Source organism: Sinohyriopsis cumingii, chromosome 13, assembly GCF_028554795.1.
Source record: "Sinohyriopsis cumingii isolate HCF-2022 chromosome 13, ASM2855479v2, whole genome shotgun sequence".
In the NCBI taxonomy this organism is placed as follows: domain Eukaryota; kingdom Metazoa; phylum Mollusca; class Bivalvia; order Unionida; family Unionidae; genus Sinohyriopsis; species Sinohyriopsis cumingii.
In genome coordinates this window covers 71,010,215-71,031,365 of record NC_142973.1, presented here as the reverse complement: position 1 = coordinate 71,031,365, position 21,151 = coordinate 71,010,215, and the positions used below count along the sequence as shown (strand labels likewise).

At 36.2% G+C, this 21,151-nt stretch overlaps 1 protein-coding gene across 1 annotated transcript in view; it reads left to right on the top strand.

Annotated features, from left to right (window-relative positions):
- LOC149785810 (cleavage and polyadenylation specificity factor subunit 5-like) overlaps nt 1-21,151 on the top strand; it is a 113,332-nt gene that overhangs the window by 9,106 nt on the left and 83,075 nt on the right. The window contains exons 3-5 of the mRNA XM_089979751.1: nt 4,265-4,328; nt 7,355-7,444; nt 16,590-16,665. Coding sequence (XP_089835877.1) covers nt 4,265-4,328; nt 7,355-7,444; nt 16,590-16,665 — 230 coding nt within the window. The remainder of the gene's footprint in view (nt 1-4,264; nt 4,329-7,354; nt 7,445-16,589; nt 16,666-21,151) is intronic.

The following is a 21,151-nucleotide window of genomic DNA, read 5'->3' as shown; positions in this document are numbered from 1 at the left end:
TTAAAATAATCAAAATACGTAAGTGTTTCTGCCTAAATCCTTTTTTAGTCGGTCTTTCCTGTTTAGCTCATATCCGCTCAAAGACTTAAATGCCATCATGGATCATTTATGATCCCTTTATTACTTATAATTCCCAAAAAATGTCCCACTTTTAGCCTTAACTCACCATATTATAGCAATAAAGTAAGTAGTTAACAGCTTCTTATGTATATATGCTAGCCCTAATCCCACTACTTGGCACACAACATTGTACCTGTTGCATTAATTGCTGAAACTCTTCCAATACCCACTAGTCTAGTTCTGCTTGGTTCTGTTGTTCAAGTAAATATCCAAAGTAGTATTTTGTCCTACCTTCGGTAGAATCATACACACATTAAACCCAAGTGAGCACTACTTACAGGTAATACAGGCAATCTGTTCCCTATTCAGGTCACTTGTTTTGCCATATACACACAGTTTACAGCATTTGATTTGAAGTAGACAGTCTTAATAAGGGTAAGGGGCATACATGGGGATAAATATTACTAGTAGGGCTGTCAAAAATCACGAAAAACCAACCCGGGTACCTGTTGCGAAATTTAACAGGTACCCGTTAGCACATGAATGACATGTACAACCGTAGACCAACTAATTGTTATCCCCATTTCTTTAATATTTTGTATGGCGATAGAGGCTAACCGTGTAATGCACTACTCGGTCTGATGCGTCCGCACCGATGTAGCTGCGAATGATCTGACCGCATGCTATTAATTAATAAATTTATTTAGAATGACCTTTGTACACAGATGGTAGGTATAATCCAACTTTTAATGATCACTGTGATCAGCCGCGTTAAATCCTTTAGAACACTCACCTTTTTTTAAAGTATAAGTCCTTGTTAGAACAGACCACGTTTATTCATCGGCTTTTGACTGCAGATTTGAATTACCCACACATGCGTGTAAAGCAGCTTTACCACATGTCAAGAGTAATGTGTTAAAACCGTCTTTGTGTGTGTGTGTGTGTGTGAGAGAGAGAGAGAGAGAGAGAAGACCACAAACTGTATTCACTACACAATAATAATAATTCAAACTAGATAATATAATGTTTGTAAATGTTTTTATTTTTATGAGAAAAACTCAGAAAGAATTTAGCAAATCTCAATAATGCCAGTCTGTCATAGTCAACAAGTACATGATCATTGTTCGCAACACATTTTCCAGTTTCTGTTCAAAAAAACTAACATATCAACCGTATCTGGTGACAGCAATGCACGTTTCTTGTTTATAACGTGTCCAGCCATCGAAAATGCACTTTCTGATGGAACCGACGTCGCAGGAATACAGAGATACTTTCGTGCAAGGGCAGCCAGCCTGGGATAACATGGTGTATTGTCTCTCCAATACTGAAGAATGTCACCATTAACATTAAGTGGCGTCTCCGACAGATATGTTGACAATTTGTCTACTGATGAAGCGTTGTCATCTGCAGCACACAGAGAAGCGAGATCATCAAATATATTATTTTCTGCGACATTTTCCAGTTTCTGTCTCTTCAATTCTGGTTCATCCGTTTTGTCAGTGATGGCATCATTAGTTTGCGACACAGTTAGTGGATCCGAGATTACTACTGCCATCAACTCCAGTCTGACAGCAGCGTACGTCTCCTGTCGTGGTGCTTCTTTAAAAAACTTTAAAAGTTTATAACACGGATCGACAACTGCAGCCTTAGCTGCATTGAGCACGCTGTATGCAGTAGGATAATAGCGGGTTTGAAGTTCATTTGTGATTGCTTTCCTACATTCTTTAATTGCAGCTGCGTCATCTGGTTTTAAATCGGAAATGTTTTTCATTATTATGTACAAGTGCACATACACAGACGAGATAGATGGGTACTTTTGTCCAGATGACATGACAGTAACTTGCTTAAAAGGCTTTAGTATTGGTATGAGAGCTTCAGCCAATGACCAGTTTTCGTCCGTCATTTCATATGTAGAAGCGATGCTGCGGACTGTTACCTGTGGGTCAGACAGAACTGCTCTGATCGCCCACCGTAATTTGACGAGGCGTTCCAACATATCCAGAGTCGAATTCCACCTTGTAGAACAATCTATTATAACTTCTGAAACCGTTGTGGTGTCATTATTTTGAAGAGCTTTCTGTTTTTCACGCAAAGCCTGAGCTGCAACTGTACTGCGTTTGAAATGTGCGGATAATCTCCTGGATGCACCAAGCATTCTGGCTATGGATTTCACTTTTAAACCAGCGCTAATTGCCAATTGCAACGTATGCGCAAAGCAAAGTTGATCTGGCCAGTCATCCAGCAAGTTCATGGCTGCATTCATATTAGATCCGTTGTCATGGACTGTAGCAGCTATTTTATTTATTGGAATGTTCCACTCATTAGCACAATCACTCAGACGAACACTGATATTTTGCCCAGTGTGTCTTTCCGGAGCCTCTCTTGTCTGCAAAATTGCCGATTCTAGTTCCCACACAGGATTTATCCAATGAGCAGTCACACACATATATGCAATGTTCTGCAAAGATGTCCACAAATCAGTCGTAAACGCTACATATAAAGCCTTTTCCAATTTCACCAACAGTTTTCGAACGCCTTCATCATATAGTTCCTTTATTAAAGCAGTTGTCATTGTTCTAGATTTAATGTTGTAATCTGGCTCGAGAAAATTATTTAGGCTTTTAAAACCTTCTCCATCCACAATACTTATTGGCCGCCCATCTTGTGCAATAAAGGCCGCAATTCTGCGATCAATTTGTAAGGTCCTGGCTTTTGATAAGTTTGGTTTTCTGACCAAGAATGAAGCAATGCTCTGAGTACTATTTGCGCTCTCATTCTTATCAACGTCGATGCGATGTGTTCCCGCGAGATGTTTCCGCAAAGTACTTGTGTTTCCACCTTTTGCAGAAAGCACCAGTTCACACAACTTGCAACGAGCATTATTATCATTTAGTCGTTCAGCATGCGCCCACACTTTAGAACCTTTGCCCATTACTCTTTCTTAAAAATTTATTTAAATACAAAAATAATATTACTAAGAGTCGCTATAATAACTGTTTTGTTCGACACATGAAGCTCTTCTAAAATGGCAATAACAAATAGGGCTATTATGCCCCAGTTATACCACGTGACCACGCAGTCGCAGAAGTGATATTATTTTGGAAGTATAATTCTTAAGATAGTTATGTCATAAACGTAGTAGTATCGAAAGTAGAAATATCGGTATATGTATGATGGCTAACTTTCAAAATTAGCAGCGCTAGTCGACTAGAAAAACAACGAGCTGCTCAAAGATTACTTTGAGGCATTACGAAGATTTCAAGGTGTCTAGGTGATAATTGTTCATAATATAAATTGTGGGATTTCTTCGACATGTGTGTTCGGAAATCAAAGGTATCCATCTGGATTTCATTAAAAGAGCACACAATGTACCGATCATTTAGCACCCACAATCAATAGTTATCGTCTACAAAGAGGTTTATTACCTGTAGAACAATGCTATGTTTTAACCTTGGTATATAATGCCTCGGGGATAACGGTTTGTCCTGTTGCACAATGCCAATGAATTTTATTAATCCAAACAGACTCTCTGATGTATTGTTTATTTATATTAAGCAGGGATCTGGTTTCTAATTAAAGCCATAGCTGTCACACCTGTTTGAAGTGGTTGGCGATTGTGGCGATTTTTTTTTTACGGGTACCCGCGTTTACGTTTCAATACCCGGGTTTTTCAATACGGTCGGGTACCCGAGTACCCGTTGACAGCCCTAATTACTAGTTTACTAGTCTTACAACATCTTGAAAACAAATTTCCCCATTTCATCAGAGTGATCAAAATTTTCTGAGGCAAATTAGATATTTTATTTTGATAAGCCCAGTGGGTGCCTAACTTAGAATACAGGAGGGGCCTCATAAAAGATTAGATGGTTGTCAGGTGGTCTGATATTTTTAGCACAGTACATCTAGCACAGTTTAAGGTCTGACATACTCTCTACTTTGGATAACTAAAGGAACAAGAGTTGTCTTTCTTCTCATTACTTCCTATGCTGTAAGACAAACACAACTATGTTAGCTCTTAGCAAATTTTTTTATTACAGCAAGCTATATAATATTGATTACGGCTAATATACCTGAATATCTAACCCCTCCTCCTTCATGATAGTTAAATGATGTCTCATCTTTGATTAATTCAATAGATTTTGACAGCAATTCATACATATTACATGGGTTTACCTGCAGGTGGCAAATATTTCCTTTATTTCAGTCCTGGTGGTGAATTAAGCTCATCTGAAGACCAGGTAGAGGGATTAAAAAGGCTGCTTACAGAGGTAACAATTTACTGAAAACAGATCTCAGTTATTTCAGCTTATTATATTTTACTTTTTGTCACTTGTACTACATTAACACTTCTTACAACAATGTACTTTCTACAGTTGAGAAACTAGCATTGTATAGCATCATTAATCAAAATATTTGGATCCTCTAGTTTTCCAGACAAAATGTATTTGCAGTAAATTTCAGTATTAAATAACATTTCTGGATGCCCAGTATGTTTTTAAAACCATCAGAAACATTCTAGATGGAATATATAGTCTTAAGGAATGTATTGGCCATACTGAGAAACAGGTGATGGAATTAGTTCCCACTGGATCTAGAAACTTCTTTGATTACTCTAGTTCTGGCTCAAGTTCCTCTTGCCCTACTGGCTTTATCTTTGAAGTGACTCAGAGTGCAAGAGAGTGGCAGGTAACCAGATCTGAATGTTTTTATCTCTCTGAGGGATCACCGTATTCTTGCCATTTTGTGGCTTGTTCTGAACAGTTAATTGTCATGATCTTGTATGCAAAGGGTGCTAAAATAATTTTTCTTCCTGTACAAACTGCATTAAAACAAATTATGCTTCCTTTTCTATGTAGAAGCCGTTAGATCTTAAGGATAGAGATCATCAGTTTCTGTTTACCATCACCATTGTTTTTACTCAGAAGAAGAGGGAACTTATTGTTTCTGGTTGGTCCTAAATGAAATTGGTGCTGATCTGACCTCCAATATGGCTCTCATCTCAAACTATTGTTAACAGGTTTTCACCAAAAGACATTTTGTAATACCCTTTTGATCTTAAATGAAATTAGGTTTGCTCTGACTGCCATTATGGCTGCTATGTCACCCATCTTTAAAATCTTATCATTGTGCCTCCTAGATAGTCATAGTGACTCAGGTTTTCATCAGTTGTTGTTGTAGGGTTTAACGCCATTTTTTCAGCACACGATAGGCTGTACATAGCGGCCAGTATTAATGGTGGAGGAAGAACCCAGGAAATCCCCAGAAAGAACCACGGACCCTCGAGAAGCTACTGGCAAGCTTTCTCACATACCCACATTGGCCGAATCTGAGACTCGAACCCACACAGACAGGTGAGATGGCAGTGGTCCATAACGGAGAGCACTTTCGGCCACTCGGGGCCCAGGTTTTAATTAGAAGACTTTTTATGGTGCCTTGTATGTCCTAAATGAAAATCATGCTGATCTCGCATCAAAATAAGTGACCATAGTGGTCATCTTTACAGTAATCATGTTATCACTTCTCAAATGGATGTATGGTCACATGGAGTTTTAATCAAAATGCATCTTATTTTTTCTAGTTGGTCCTAAATGAAATGGTGCCAGTCTATCATCAAATGTGGTTGCCACCACACTCATCTTTAAAATCACTATTTCACTAAAGGAAAAAGTCCCTAAAGGTGATGAAATCACTCAAATTTGGCAGAAAATATTTAATAAAAGGATACAATCTGCAGCAGAATGATTAATCCACACAACAGATCTAAAGTAATGCTGGATGAATCAATTACAACATGAAAATGGCTTGGATTATTGAAGGATAAACTGTATGATGTGACCAGTACAGCAGTGACGCTAAAAACTTGTGACACTTTGTGGTGCAAAGGGGAGGTAATGGACAAGAGTTAATGCCCCTTGTTAATAGGAAAAGACTATTTTTGTCTTTTAGCAGGGCTGGATTCAAAGAGTAAAAGGCTAATATTCCTAATGTAATGTGGTTGAGTAACATATTTTAAGGAGAAATCTGAAAATGCGCAGTACCAGAATGCTTTCTGTAACTAGAGCCCCTTGAAGGCACTGACAGTGTGCAAAACAAATTACAGGAATCCAAAATTAGACTCTTTTTTTTTTTTTCTTTTTAACTGCCAAGTGTTGAAACCATATCTAATATTATTGAACTTTTATGCCAATGTGACCATACATTCAGGAGGAGTAAATGTAACAAGATTTTCAAGATAACTATTCTAGTCGTCATATTGGATAAAATCTCGGCACCATTTTTATTTTGGACAAACTTTATATCACAAGAATTACAATCTGGTTATGTTTGTTGCCAGAGGATATGACAGCTATTTCAGCATGGAGTGTTGAGTGGTCTTCAATGTTGTAAACCATACCCTTTTAGCTGAGCCATCAGTCTGCCCTTCTGGCTTCAACCTTCCATGGCATCTGTGGACCACACTGAAATGCTTCCGGACAGGACGGGGTTGTTGTGCACTCAACCTTGTCTGATGGGGCCAGGCCACTGAGTCATCCTGTTGCTGAGGAGCTCTACAGACCATGTCACACATTGTGAACAACGGTCCACTGACAAAAGTTCTCCATTGGACTGCAGGCTCTACACTTTGGTGATAATAACGATGTTAAATGGCGGAGCACGCACTGCACACAATAAATAAATAATAAATACAGCTGTTATTACAAAAAAGGGAAAATCTTTTTTTTTTAAATCATCCAGTGGAATTGGACTATATTTTTCAGAGTGTTTTCATGAAGGCTTTCAAGTTTTTACAAATTATGCCAATCCGTCATGCTGTTGCTATTAATAGAATGAAAATAAATTCTTTGAAACAACTGATTAATTAAATTTTACAGAAATTGTCCAAGCTTGAAGTATAAGATGCTGTTCCACCCTCAGGTATAGTCACCAACACTAAAACGGGAAACATTTGCAGAACTTTATGCCAGAAAACTCGGAATAGAATCTGATCGACATTGACAGTGTCTTGGCATAATGGCCTTTTCCTATTGGACAAATCATAATATGCCATCAAAGTTGGATGTAGTTTTTTAAAAAAAACTAGAGAAACTTTAAAATGGAATTTAAATAAAAAGCATCTCTCCAATTTAGATCTCTTGGCCAGCTTCTCTTGTATTTGATTATTTGGCAGATGATAACCTTAGGTCAGCTTGGGTCTCTTCTTGAATCATGAGGTCATAATGCTTATGATAAACAATATTCTGGGACAACGATAAAAAAAACTCTAGTATGAACCTGGATCGATTTTCTTTTACAGACATTAGGTCGACAAGATGGTGCCCCCATGGATTGGGTGATAGAAGACACAATTGGTAACTGGTGGAGACCAAATTTTGAACCACCACAGGTAAGTTAGCTTCATCTTGTGCCAAAATATATATATATATATATATATATATATATATATATATATATATATATATATATATATAACAATTGCCATTCTAATTTCCTATGTAAATGTCCTGTATTTAATGGTCACCTGCAGGCAGTGACCAGGTGTTTTGCAATCAGTGTTTTGATCCTGTCTTAAGCAGTCACTGGAGCTTATCAGCAGTGATTGCTCCAAGTATGCAAATAATACACCTCTTTTGTTTTAGTAGCAGGGAATTGTTTAGGTAAAGGCTGATAGTGCAAATCTATGTCAGACTCAAAGTTATTTTCAAAAGCAATGATTTTTTTTTTTGTTTTACTGGAGAAGATTGAAGTAATTAATTTGCTAGATGGTTGTAAAAATAGTTGTGTTATCGCAGCAGAACTAGAATAATCCTTTTGTGCCAGTTTGATAGGTATAGTTAGATGTCTTCATCAATTTGCTTGAAGCTCTATCTCAAGAAAAAAATGTTTAACTTTGAGAAGAGATGATTTTCATTAGGTCTTGGGTCATTCAGTATTCAAAATGTGTCTGTAAAGGCAGATGAAGTTTCGGTTCATGGGTCACAACAAATAGCTATACACCTTTGATTTTCTTTTCGTCATAGGCTTCTCCAGACATTGTATTTATAATGTGAACAAAGATCAGTGTATTTTTTAAAGTGGGTGATGATTTTATTTCTTGGATAGATTAAACTGAGCACGGTACAGTAATCTTGTGTGGAACATAAATTTGGGAGAGAATAACATACCTTTGATTATGATTTATTCATTGAACTATCTTGATAATGTAATAATTATAATATGTTCAAAAAGTCAATTTTAAAAATTGAACCTTTTGTACAATAGTCACTCAGGGATGGTCCTGGCTTTTAAAAAGCTGTCGCCAAAAAAATCGCCAACCTCAATATTTTCTCGCCAATTTTCAAAAAGTGTCGCAAAAAAAACTAGTGTACATTTTTCCAAGTGTTAATTTAGTCTATTAATGTAACAGGCAATGAAAATTACAAAAGATGGATTAGTTAATACTTTAATTACAACAAGCATTAACAAAATGTTACAAAGTGTTACATGAAGATCCGTCGCAATTTTAGGGCTGCCTACTTGTTGAATGCAGTTTCAAAGTCTAATTTTTCACGTCTGTACATGCTGATTCTCATTAAATTCTCGAGAGATGAGATGCAGAGCTTATTTCTGATGTCAGTTTTTATGAGGTTCATCTTACTGAATCCACGTTCACAGTCCTCAGTGCTGACAGGTGACACCAGTAGTCTCTCAGCAGCCCCCCCCCCACTTATGGCTAGCTTCACAAAGCTTGTAGCGAATTGCTTCCTAAATCCCAAGAATGATCACTGAATGCTGTATAAATTTTCTCGACAAGAAAAATAGGATCTCCATTCCCACGAATGAAACTTACACGAGTCAACACCTGGCAATATTGGACTGTATATATAAGCATAAATTCACACCCAATTTAAGGATTCTTTCACTCCTGTATTTTGAGAAATAAATTATTAATTATGCAAAACTGTTTTTTTTTTTGCTATTTCTTGTTGCGGAGTTTAAGTCTCTGCAGCCGTAACATGGGACTGATGACAAAAGGAAAATATCAATGAGTAAAATGCTGCACTGGCGACAGATGTAATTGTGATTGAGATTTTTTCCATTTGCTTTGTATTTATACACAGTAGTCGGTACTTCAAAGGTTATCAGTTTTCTATGAAGGTTCAGCAAAACTATTGTCTTGGTATATGTATTAAAAAAACCAGAAGGATTAGCCATACAATTAATTGTATCTGTTCTATTTGCGTCTTCAGAAGTCGGTCAGTTGTAGGTATAGTGCAGTAGCATGATTGACTGTATCGCAGCATACAGTTCTCAGCCCAGATGTCAGCATAAGCAGATTATGATGTAACAATGCACTTTAAAGATGGGGTTGTCAATAAGAACAAAGGATCGTTTGTGTAACAGATTGATCCAATGCATTGCTTAGTCAAGTTTGTGGCTTCCTTTCGTTCTGCCTTTTAATTTATCCAGTCCAAATCCATGATTGTATGTACAAATTAAATAACCAAAAAGTATGTCGCCAAAAAAATCGCCAGATGGGATATTTTTGTCGCCAATAAGGATAAAAAATCACAATTTGTGACATTGGTGAAGCCCAGGGCGATCCCTGGTCACTTATTTGCAACAGTCTGTTTTGCCTTTTCCCAATAGTGACTACTATTGACAAGTTAGACTGTCTCTTGAAGAGAAAGGTATCAAAACTAACTGCTGTTGAAACAGTGGCATTCAGAAATTTTTTAAAGGTTGTATCACTTTAAAAGGGACTTTTTAGAGTCTTTGAAAAATCTTTATCTACACACAAAAAATACCCTTTCCCAGTATCACAGGTGTCAAAATATTTTACTTGCCCAGAAAAAAACTTTGGGTTGTCCAGCTAAAAGAAAGAAAGTATATGGCCCATTGTCCACTTATGCCTGTGTATTTTTCACTGATTTGTACAATGCTGTGCTGTTATCTCAAGTCCATGCCTGACCCGGCTGTTGTGTGAGACTGATTGATTTTTAAGATCAGTGGAGTTGCCACCTGCTATGAATCCATAAAGGCATATAATCTACCATACAAGTTCCACAAATTGACCATGTGGACTCCATTTTATACGTGTGGAGTTGAGTTATTTACACTCCGTCACTGTAGAATGGGTAGTGCTAGAATATTATACTGGTATATGTCAGTTAACTACACCAATTGTCACTCAACAAGTGTACACAAGTGTAAAACGGTCAATCAACTTTGTATGTATGGTATTTTGGTGTACTTTAATTTGTTACAGGGTGGGGGTCTATTGCATGGAGGAAGAATTTGAGAGACTTAGGTTTATTTCTAGAATTCTAATTTTAAACTATACCAAATACTTTTTAATGCTCAAAAATGTGAACACTAAAACACTAACATGTATGTATTGCTTGAGATGAAAGATTATTGTCATTCTGATAAATGTGGCTAGGAGAGAGAATGGATTAAAAACAGCAGAAAAATACTTGTAGTATTAGCAGGTGGGTATAAGAGAGAAGATGTTGGAACATGATTACATTGTCTGTTTAGTGAATGAAACAAAGAGGAAACATGCAGTGATCTCGTTTCATTCCATCGACCAGTTTTAGTCATTTGCTTGGCTGTCATTGAAATGCAAATACCGTTATCCAAGATAAATCCTTTGTCTAACACTTCTGCATCAGATATACATTTACATGACAAATTTTCTCAGCAGATGAGGAGAATAAGTACGAACAGATTTATTGTAAACCTGCTGTTATAAAAAGTGTTATGTGTTTAGGCTCGAATAAACAGTAACACAAGAAAGAGTGAAAACAACATGCTTTGAAAAAATTAACAAATTATTTATTTCCCTGGAAAAATACTGTAAAACTGGGAAAAAATTAGAAATTACGGTTTTAAGAATCAAATCCAAAAATAATCCACAAATAAAATTTTAGAAGTCCTAATATTGAAATGTTTTAATGAATTCAAGTTCAGATCTCTCATACATCTCATGTCTGCATCAGTTCAAGTCTTGGCTTGACCAAAGTTTATAAATGACATAGCATGCCAGTAGCTACCCATGTAGCCTATCATATACTGAAAAATGGTGTCCCCTGCCAGCCCATCTTGACCCAGTTATCATTTTTGCTAGGGACTTGTTGGATATGATACACTGGAGTTGTAACACTGCAGGCAAATAGAACAGATAAGACACTATTTCACTTTGTCTGTCAAGTCAAGTGATATTTAAATTGATTTGTTATAATAAGCTATAAAACTTACAAGTTTCAAAATTGACAATGATAATGATGGTCATGGTTAGTGTTGACCAACCAATCCAACAGATATACCTATTATGTAAACTATGTTGTGAAATGTGACCAACCAATCCAACAGATATACCTATTATGTAAACTGTGTTGTGAAATGTGACCAACCAATCCAACAGATATACCTATTATGTAAACTATGTTGTGAAATGTGACCAACCAATCCAACAGATATACCTATTATGTAAACTGTGTTGTGAAATGTGACCAACCAATCCAGCAGATATACCTATTATGTAAACTGTGTTGTGAAATGTGACCAACCAATCCAACAGATATACCTATTATGTAAACTGTGTTGTGAAATGTGACCAACCAATCCAACAGATATACCTATTATGTAAACTGTGTTGTGAAATGTGACCAACCAATCCAGCAGATATACCTATTATGTAAACTGTGTTGTGAACTGTGACCAACCAATCCAGCAGATATACCTATTATGTAAACTGTGTTGTGAAATGTGACCAACCAATCCAACAGATATACCTATTATGTAAACTATGTTGTGAACTGTGACCAACCAATCCAACAGATATACCTATTATGTAAACTGTGTTGTGAACTGTGACCAACCAATCCAACAGATATACCTATTATGTAAACTGTGTTGTGAACTGTGACCAACCAATCCAACAGATATACCTATTATGTAAACTGTGTTGTGAAATGTGACCAACCAATCCAACAGATATACCTATTATGTAAACTGTGTTGTGAAATGTGACCAACCAATCCAACAGATATACCTATTATGTAAACTATGTTGTGAAATGTGACCAACCAATCCAACAGATAAACCTATTATGTAAACTGTGTTGTGAAATGTGACCAACCAATCCAACAGATATACCTATTATGTAAACTATGTTGTGAAATGTGACCAACCAATCCAACAGATAAACCTATTATGTAAACTGTGTTGTGAAATGTGACCAACCAATCCAACAGATATACCTATTATGTAAACTATGTTGTGAAATGTGACCAACCAATCCAACAGATATGCCTATTATGTAAACTATGTTGTGAAATGTGACCAACCAATCCAACAGATATGCCTATTATGTAAACTATGCTGTGAAATGTGACCAACCAATCCAACAGATATACCTATTATGTAAACTATGCTGTGAAATGTGACCAACCAATCCAACAGATATACCTATTATGTAAACTGTGTTGTGAAATGTGACCAACCAATCCAACAGATATACCTATTATGTAAACTGTGTTGTGAAATGTGACCAACCAATCCAACAGATATACCTATTATGTAAACTGTGTTGTGAAATGTGACCAACCAATCCAACAGATATACCTATTATGTAAACTGTGTTGTGAAATGTGACCAACCAATCCAACAGATATACCTATTATGTAAACTATGTTGTGAAATGTGACCAACCAATCCAACAGATATACCTATTATGTAAACTATGTTGTGAAATGTGACCAACCAATCCAACAGATATGCCTATTATGTAAACTATGTTGTGAAATGTGACCAACCAATCCAACAGATATGCCTATTATGTAAACTATGCTGTGAAATGTGACCAACCAATCCAACAGATATACCTATTATGTAAACTATGCTGTGAAATGTGACCAACCAATCCAACAGATATACCTATTATGTAAACTATACTGTGAAATGTGACCAACCAATCCAACAGATATACCTATTATGTAAACTGTGTTGTGAAATGTGACCAACCAATCCAACAGATATACCTATTATGTAAACTATGTTGTGAAATGTGACCAACCAATCCAACAGATATACCTATTATGTAAGCTATGTTGTGAAATGTGACCAACCAATCCAACAGATATACCTATTATGTAAACTGTGTTGTGAAATGACTTTCTGCAGTTATAATTTGTATTGGCTGTGAAATAATGAGTCCTAGTTTTTAAACATATTTTTTGTAATAGTTTCTTCTTAAATTTAAACTGTATTACATATAAGCTGAACACATCATTCTATATACATATAAGCTGGGCTGATTGTTTCTATCAGTAATGCTTTGTGTATTGCACCAAATTACTCAGCCATGTATTTGTCAAGGCTATAAAATCATTCTGTATTTGCATAGAATACTCCTAATGTGGTCTGAGTTAAAGATCATTATGAACGAAAAAGAAAAATGGTTTAGTTTATGTATTTTTGTTGGAGACCATGTATCTTGACCAAAGTTCTTGGATGGCTTGCACATAAGGTTTAGAAGAGACCATTTAATTTTTGAGTCAAAGGTCAGGGTCATTATTGCTCAAGGAAAATTGGTTTTGCAGAATAACTTTTGTTTTAGAAATAAGTTCCTTGACCAAACTTTGTGGATAGCTTGCAGTTTCGGCTATAAACAAACCCATTGAATTTGGGGTTTAAAAGTCTGAACACATGGTAAGTCTTAAAAGAAAACAGTGGTTTTTATACAATAAATTTAATGTCTTAAAGCTCAGAGGACTGTTAAACATGGCACGCATATGATGAGCCATTCACAATACTCTTGTTTGAAAAAGAAGTACAGACATTATACCTTTTGGAAATGATGATGTTTAATGTTATCATACACCTTAACTAATTCAAGCCGTTTTAGTAATACGTGACTTTCCAGTTGTAGCATTAAAACTTAATCCATCCGCTGTGTGCCTGCAGTGAACAAGGTTATAAAAATCACAGTGGCCATGATGCTGGGTCCATGTGGACCCAATGGATGGATAACTTTTCAAAATGGCAGTGTTTTTTTTTCTTTCTTTGAAGAATGCAGTGCATGTTCAGTATGCCCATGAATATTATTTGTAATATTATCTAAAGCAGTCACATGAGAAAACTTATCTTTGAGGTTGACCGTTGTCAGATAAAAGCTTTACAAGCGGAGATTGAACAATGAAGGTGTAGTGGCAACATCATTTAGGGTATAATATGGCTACAAACATGTTGGGAGAACACTGAAATTGAACATCTGAATTTATTTGTCTGTTTGTACATGGATGCTACCAAAGAAAATTAAGTATACCTGTAAGAGTTCTTTCCCTTTCATCTTTACCATAGTGATGTTAGAGATGAATGAGTGTGAATCAAGACTATTCTTCAGCACACAAAAATGAAATGTATATGTAAATCCTTATCCTTGTCATAATGTATAACATGGTTTTAGTTTCATTTCTGACAGACTTTTGAATTGGGCATGCTAGTACATTATTATTCAGATACACTTACTGTTAATTATTCAGCATTTTCTGAAATGTTGTACCCACATGCTGCATATTCATGGCACTGACTCCTGCTCAAGTTCAGGAGAAATGGTTTTACAAAAATGAGTTATGTTCTTTATTTTTCAAGTAAGTTTCTTAGTATTTCCTGTTTTGCAAGCAGATGTTCCTATATCCATTAACTTCTGACCATTTGCATATACAGTACCATTCATGCTTACTTATAAATTGATTCCAACTACAAACTGCACAGACCCAGATCTGCAATTGTATTATGCATTGGCAGATCTGGGTCTATTCAGTTTATTAAGAGTTAAACAAACACCATTGACCTTTTTATTCTGCATCGATAGATCAGTGTCCATGTTGTTTGCCATTGGGCTTAACTTATAAATAAATATATATGGTACCTGTTTTACTGTACATGAACATTCAAACTCAGTCTCGCAGTCTCCATGAGAGTGGTAGCACAAAGCATGCTAAGCTTCACTTATTTTGTTTGCTGGTTTATTACCAGTACTGTTTATTGATTGGCAATCAAGGAAATAAGCCAGTATTGATAACATCCTAGCAAAACAACATAGTTTTGGAGCTTTGACATCAATAACAATGCCTTTACTAATGCATGCTATGATTGCCATATTGACCTGGGTATGATCATGCAATGCAAGCAGTGTAGAATCATTAATGCACTTTTTTAGTGCTACTTTCAGTTATGAGTATGCTGAGTTCTGTTAACAACTGAAATGAAAAATTATTCAAATTAAAATGCTTTTTGTAAATATTCAAATTAAAAATAAAGTTTTCAGATATTTCTTTACCAGATGAGTTTGCAGACTTTTGTGAAAGAAACAAGGTGAAATATAATGAATGCAACCATGCATTAGTATACAGGGGATTAACTTTAAAGCCCACTAAATCAGCTGAACTTCAGAATCTTGCTCACAAAGTAAAATTGTTTATTAGTCATATTGCTCCCAACATTACCATTTCCGGTCATTGTCATTCAGGTACTCTTGAAAAGATAATATTTAATAACAAAGTCAACAAAGCCTTTACATATCACTCAGTGCAACCAAATTTAATTATATTATCAAATTAGCTCCATGTCTGTGATTTTCATTGTGAGACATATCACTTACCAGATCATTTTTGTACACATAGCTGTCACGTTAAGAGAACAAATAATTGAATTACAGATGTTCTTTACCTATAGTCCTATCTTCAGCACTGAAGTTTGAAGATAAGCATGAATAATAACACCTACTTTCATTTGATTATTACCCTGAGTATTTAAAAAAAGTAATAATTATGGAGAAAAAAAAGAAAATTAATCAAGATCTCAAAAATGTCATCTAATCAGATATAGCTGATGGTTTACTGTGTTTTAGGGTTTGTCAGGGCAGGTGGACAGGTGCTTGGGCAGGTGGACAGTAAGTATGAAAAAGACAAAGAAAAAGAATGGTTGTGATAGATTTGTTAGCATCAACAGATATTTAAATTCCCTCAGAATACATTTAGTGAATATTCAGACAGGAAAGTTTGTATTGTTTTCATCGTTAGTACTGTTTAATTATTCTGCTCATCAAAACACATTGGCAGTTGAAAGAGAATAAACTTGAATAGAAATTAAATTGAATTTTAATCTTTAAAATGGAGAAACTTTTGTATATTTACACCACTGACATGGCTTCCAAAACCAAGTTAAATGTTTTGATTGTTTTACGCAAATAAAATTCTTTTTATGCATTTACATCATTATGAATTTGACTTAATCGTTCATGTTTAAAACATTAGCACATTGTTACAATCGGTCTTATTTGCATGTTTATTTGCGAGTTATGACCATATCTTGGTAAGGGGTGTGGGAAGGAGAACAAAAATAAACCAGTCCATTTCTTTGCTACCATAAGCATAAAAGTGTTTCAGGTGTACAGTATATAGAAGTCAGTATTCTATAAATCACAGAATCCACCATAAAACTGCAAATATATACCTTTTTATGTTTTCTACTTTAATTTTCAGTACCCATACATCCCAGCACATATTACAAAACCGAAGGAGCATAAAAGATTATTTCTAGTACAGTTACCAGAGAAAGGTATGTCAAAATATTTATATAAAAACGTGATGAGCTTCTTACATGGCCATCAGACAGTATAATTATAGGCTACAGCTAAAGTTTGTTCCTTTTCATCCTGATATGAAGACCTTACAAGTTAGTTCCAGTTAAAGTTGGTTGACTATTCAATACTGGGGTTTCTTTTTTTAGCTGTCCTTCAAAGTCGACGAGAGATATTGTAATACACCAAGATTGGCATCTACACATGTGAAAGCATACAAGTATGTACAGCCTCACTACATCTCAACTAAGCATCTTTATTAGTTATATACCTTTATAGGCAATAAAGGTCACTGTGACCTACATTTTACACCTTACTGACTTAGGGTATTTGTTCTTAGCTCATGCCATAAATTTTTTGCACACCCTTTTTTGAAAATTCCACAAAGCAACAGAGTTATTTAAGACTGCATGCCTTGACCAAATGTCCAGGTCATTGAGACCCAGTGGCCAATAATTTCTCAAGTTATTTGTACTTGAGTTTGGGTCCATTATTGTTGGAGAAGCCACTTTTGTATCAGATTTGATATGTTGCAGCATATTGATGAGTCCTTGAAAGTGTTTGTATATGGACGAGTCCTTGCAAGTGTTTGTACAGTGTGTCCCCTGCTATGACATGATGGTTGGAATCCATAGAACCCAACCATTTTATGCACCTAACCGTGTTATAACCAACCAAGTCAATTGATGAAAATGTTGCATGTACCCAAAACATGGCTGAGGTGGAGTTTAATAAAAGCAGGTGCATAAATTTATGCTTTTGATTAAATGAAGACAAAACTAGTCTGAAGTACACTTGTATACTGACAACTTACATTTATGTAGTACAATCCATAATGCATTAAGTATATGAAAAATCCATAAATTTGATTATAGATCACATGATGTAAAAAGACATGTATCAGTCATAACCCATTAGAAAACACAATTAACAGATATAAAAAATGGTAGTTCTCGTTTAATATATCCCATCGTGAACAAACATGTCACCAAACATTTTACTTTGATATTCATTGTAGCCAGTACATGCTACATGTACCTGTACTGTACTAGATTTTGGTCAGCTGGAGACATTCATCATCTTGCTGAGGCTACCCAGCGGATGAGAGTACTCATAGGGAAATGAAAACATGTGAACAAATTATAACATTTAACAAAGATCTTTGTGAGGTTCCCCATCTTCAGTAAACTATGGCCAGATTTCTATGGTTTCAAAAGATTGGAAATTTAATTTGCGTGTTATGCCAACATTTTTAGCAGTTGTAAGCATAAACTTTTTTCCTGCAAAAAGGAAACTTTCATGGCACAATAAACTTGTTCTGGTCACTTTGAAAAATGCAACAATTCCCCAAATTCCATTGCTTTTATTTAAGTTTAGTATTGATTTTCTTTGATGAAAGGTGCTTTTTTACTGAAGATTGTAGTCAGTTTGCTTTGATGTACAATTGTCCATTCTACTGACATTGTTTGCATGTGCATTACCTACCTCTGAACCTAGCCCTCCTGGAAAGATGGAAATGTCTTTCTGTCATTATATTATACAGGCAAGGGAAGCTGCTCTAACAGGTTAACTCCCCTTTCTACCCACTGGTTGTCTTCCATTATACCAACTATGAGCCACTACTTTTACTTTAGCTGCCATGTGCTAAGATATCCTCATACAATCCAGATAAATTCAAGAAATTTTTAATTTTACCACATTTCTAGTTAAGTGGTACAGTATGTCAAAACGTTTTACATGATGCATACAACATTTTTGTAAAACCCAGTGAATTTCTTCATATTTTAGAAGTTATTGTTCCATTCATTTTTGTCACATTTTGACATTGAATGGCAACATACAGTTTCACAAGTGGAATTTCCTGCACAGATTTTAGGCATTTACTTTAATTGTAGCTAGTTTTTATAAAGCAGACATATACATTTTTTGTGTGTACTTGTTTGTTCATTTGCTTTTCGTTAAAGAGATCATAACACAGTGCAACAAATGCAAGAGATTCAAAGTAGTAGTGGACCTTAATGAAATGTGCATTCTCCATACCAATTGTTCTTCATCACACACTTGCAATGGTGACAAAATTCAAGATATAATATCCTTAAATGACAACTCAAGAACCACAAAAAGAGCAATATCTATTCTCAGCATGAAATAATGAGCCTTTGTCACACTTCAGAATCTTCTACAAGTCTCATGGAGGATGCTGAGATTTCCCTTCCACCCACCCACCCCCATGAAGATTCAGAAGACTGTACGAAATCTTAATGCAGTTAGAATCAGAGACAATTCCAATCAAGAGTTGGAATCATGGATGCTCTCTGATAAATAGGGCAATATCACCAAGATTGTCGACAATCGGACTGGAAGAAAATTATCTGGATCGCATTGCCAGCTATCATCTGATGTCACTTGTATTAATCACACTCAGATGCATTCTGCTTGGAAATACCTAATGTTGACAGGGATGTGGATGCTTTTGGCATGACTAGACCACTTGTATTAATCACACTCAGATGCATTCTGCTTGGAAATACCTAATGTTGACAGGGATGTGGATGCTTTTGGCATGACTAGACCACTTGTATTAATCACACTCAGATGCATTCTGCTTGGAAATACCTAATGTTGACAGGGATGTGGATGCTTTTGGCATGACTAGACCACTTTCTTATGAGATGGATTGGCAAGTCTTCACTGCCACCTCCAAGCTAGTGAGGAATGCTATATCAGCTTCCTCACTACTTGAATTTGAGTCCTTGGTGAAGGAGAAGGAGTTATGCCTGTGATTCGGTGAGTTGTTTTACCATGGCTAATGCCCTGATCAATTGGACTTAGTCAGAAAAGATGCAATCTTGCACTCCTAATCTCTCAAGTCCCACCATGCAGCAGCTTTGTGCACCCTCCTGTTCAGCTCTTGCCATCTCTTTGGGGTTGAATTGAGGAGGGCAGGAAACAAGCGGATACAATCTCCAAAGACAGTACAATAAGCCTGGCAAGGCAAATTATAGGTGGTGATACACCCCTTTCTTGTCACCCTCAGGCAAGAAGGGCTGATAGAAAATGTTTCTCATCTTCTAAGCCTCCCATCACCCATCAGTGACTTACTGTATACCCCAGCTGCTTGTGACCCACCTGTGATTGCTAGACTCCTTTATCATCTGTTGTGGATTGACCTCTTCCTGCAAAACAATTGGGTGATCCAAGTCAAGTCAGAAAGCTTCAGAATGTCATTTTTTTAGGCAGCCTCCACATTCAGTGTCCCCCTTTATGAAAGAAACTCCAAGTTGTCCCATGAAGGCGGTAATATTACTGTAGGAGATATATCATTTACTCATAAAGCAGGCAGTGATGATTATACAAAAACTATGCTCTCAAGGTTTCAACTCCAGACTGTTTCTGGTGATGAAATGAGACCTGTGATTGACTTCCGTATATTCAAACAGTTCATTTTGTCCCCTAAATTCAAGATTGAAATTGGGGCAAAGTGTATAAATTCCATGTTCTTCCTTTCCGTCTCAGCCGAAGCTCCTGGACTTTCACAAAAACACTACATGATGACCTCCTCCACTGTAATGGTGGCATACCTCGATGACATTGTTTTAAACAATTGCATAAATTTGATTTTGTGCCATTATATGAATAATGGTTTGCTTATTTGCAGTCTAGGGTGAATAATAAATATCAGGAAGTTCTACCTTATTCCCTTTCAACATTTTAGCCATCTCTGGAATTTTCACACACCTCATTATTGTACATATCCCTCCCAAGCAAACTGAATACATTATTTATGTGTTGAAGAGTAATTCAGACAAAACTTTTATCAAAGTGGCAGAGATTTGTTACACCATGGCTGCCTTTACGTGAACCCATTACAAATGGTCTTTCTAATCCAATTGTGACCTTTCATAGGCCATCTAGATCAGAATATTATGATCTTGACCCTCATCAAAAACTTTCTTTTTATTGGCAAGACAACAGTAATACCCTAGGGAAACACACAGCTGAACATAAAAATTTGTACAGATGTTGGACCATCTGGTTGGGGAGCACACTTACTACTGGAACTTACCATGATCGATGGCAAGTGGATGTGTCAAGAGATGGCTTTTCACATCAGCCTTCTGGAAATGGAAGCCATTCTCAATGCCATCAACAACTGAATAAAACACTTGAGCAGACTTATTGTCCTGTTGCTGTCGGACAGTTCAGTAGTGGTCACATACCTCCTCAAACAGGGAGGGATGTGCCTTCGGTGGTGTGCCCAATACCAGGTAAATATTCAGACCCACCACATACCAGGACACCTCCGCATTTTAGCTGCGTCATTGTCAAGGAGAGGACAACTGCTTAACACAATGGTCTTTTCATCCTTCTACATTCATTTAAGTCTGCACCCAATGGGAATACCTATTGATAGATCTTTTCACAACAAGGTGGAACAACATAGCCCACCTTCATGTCTACTTT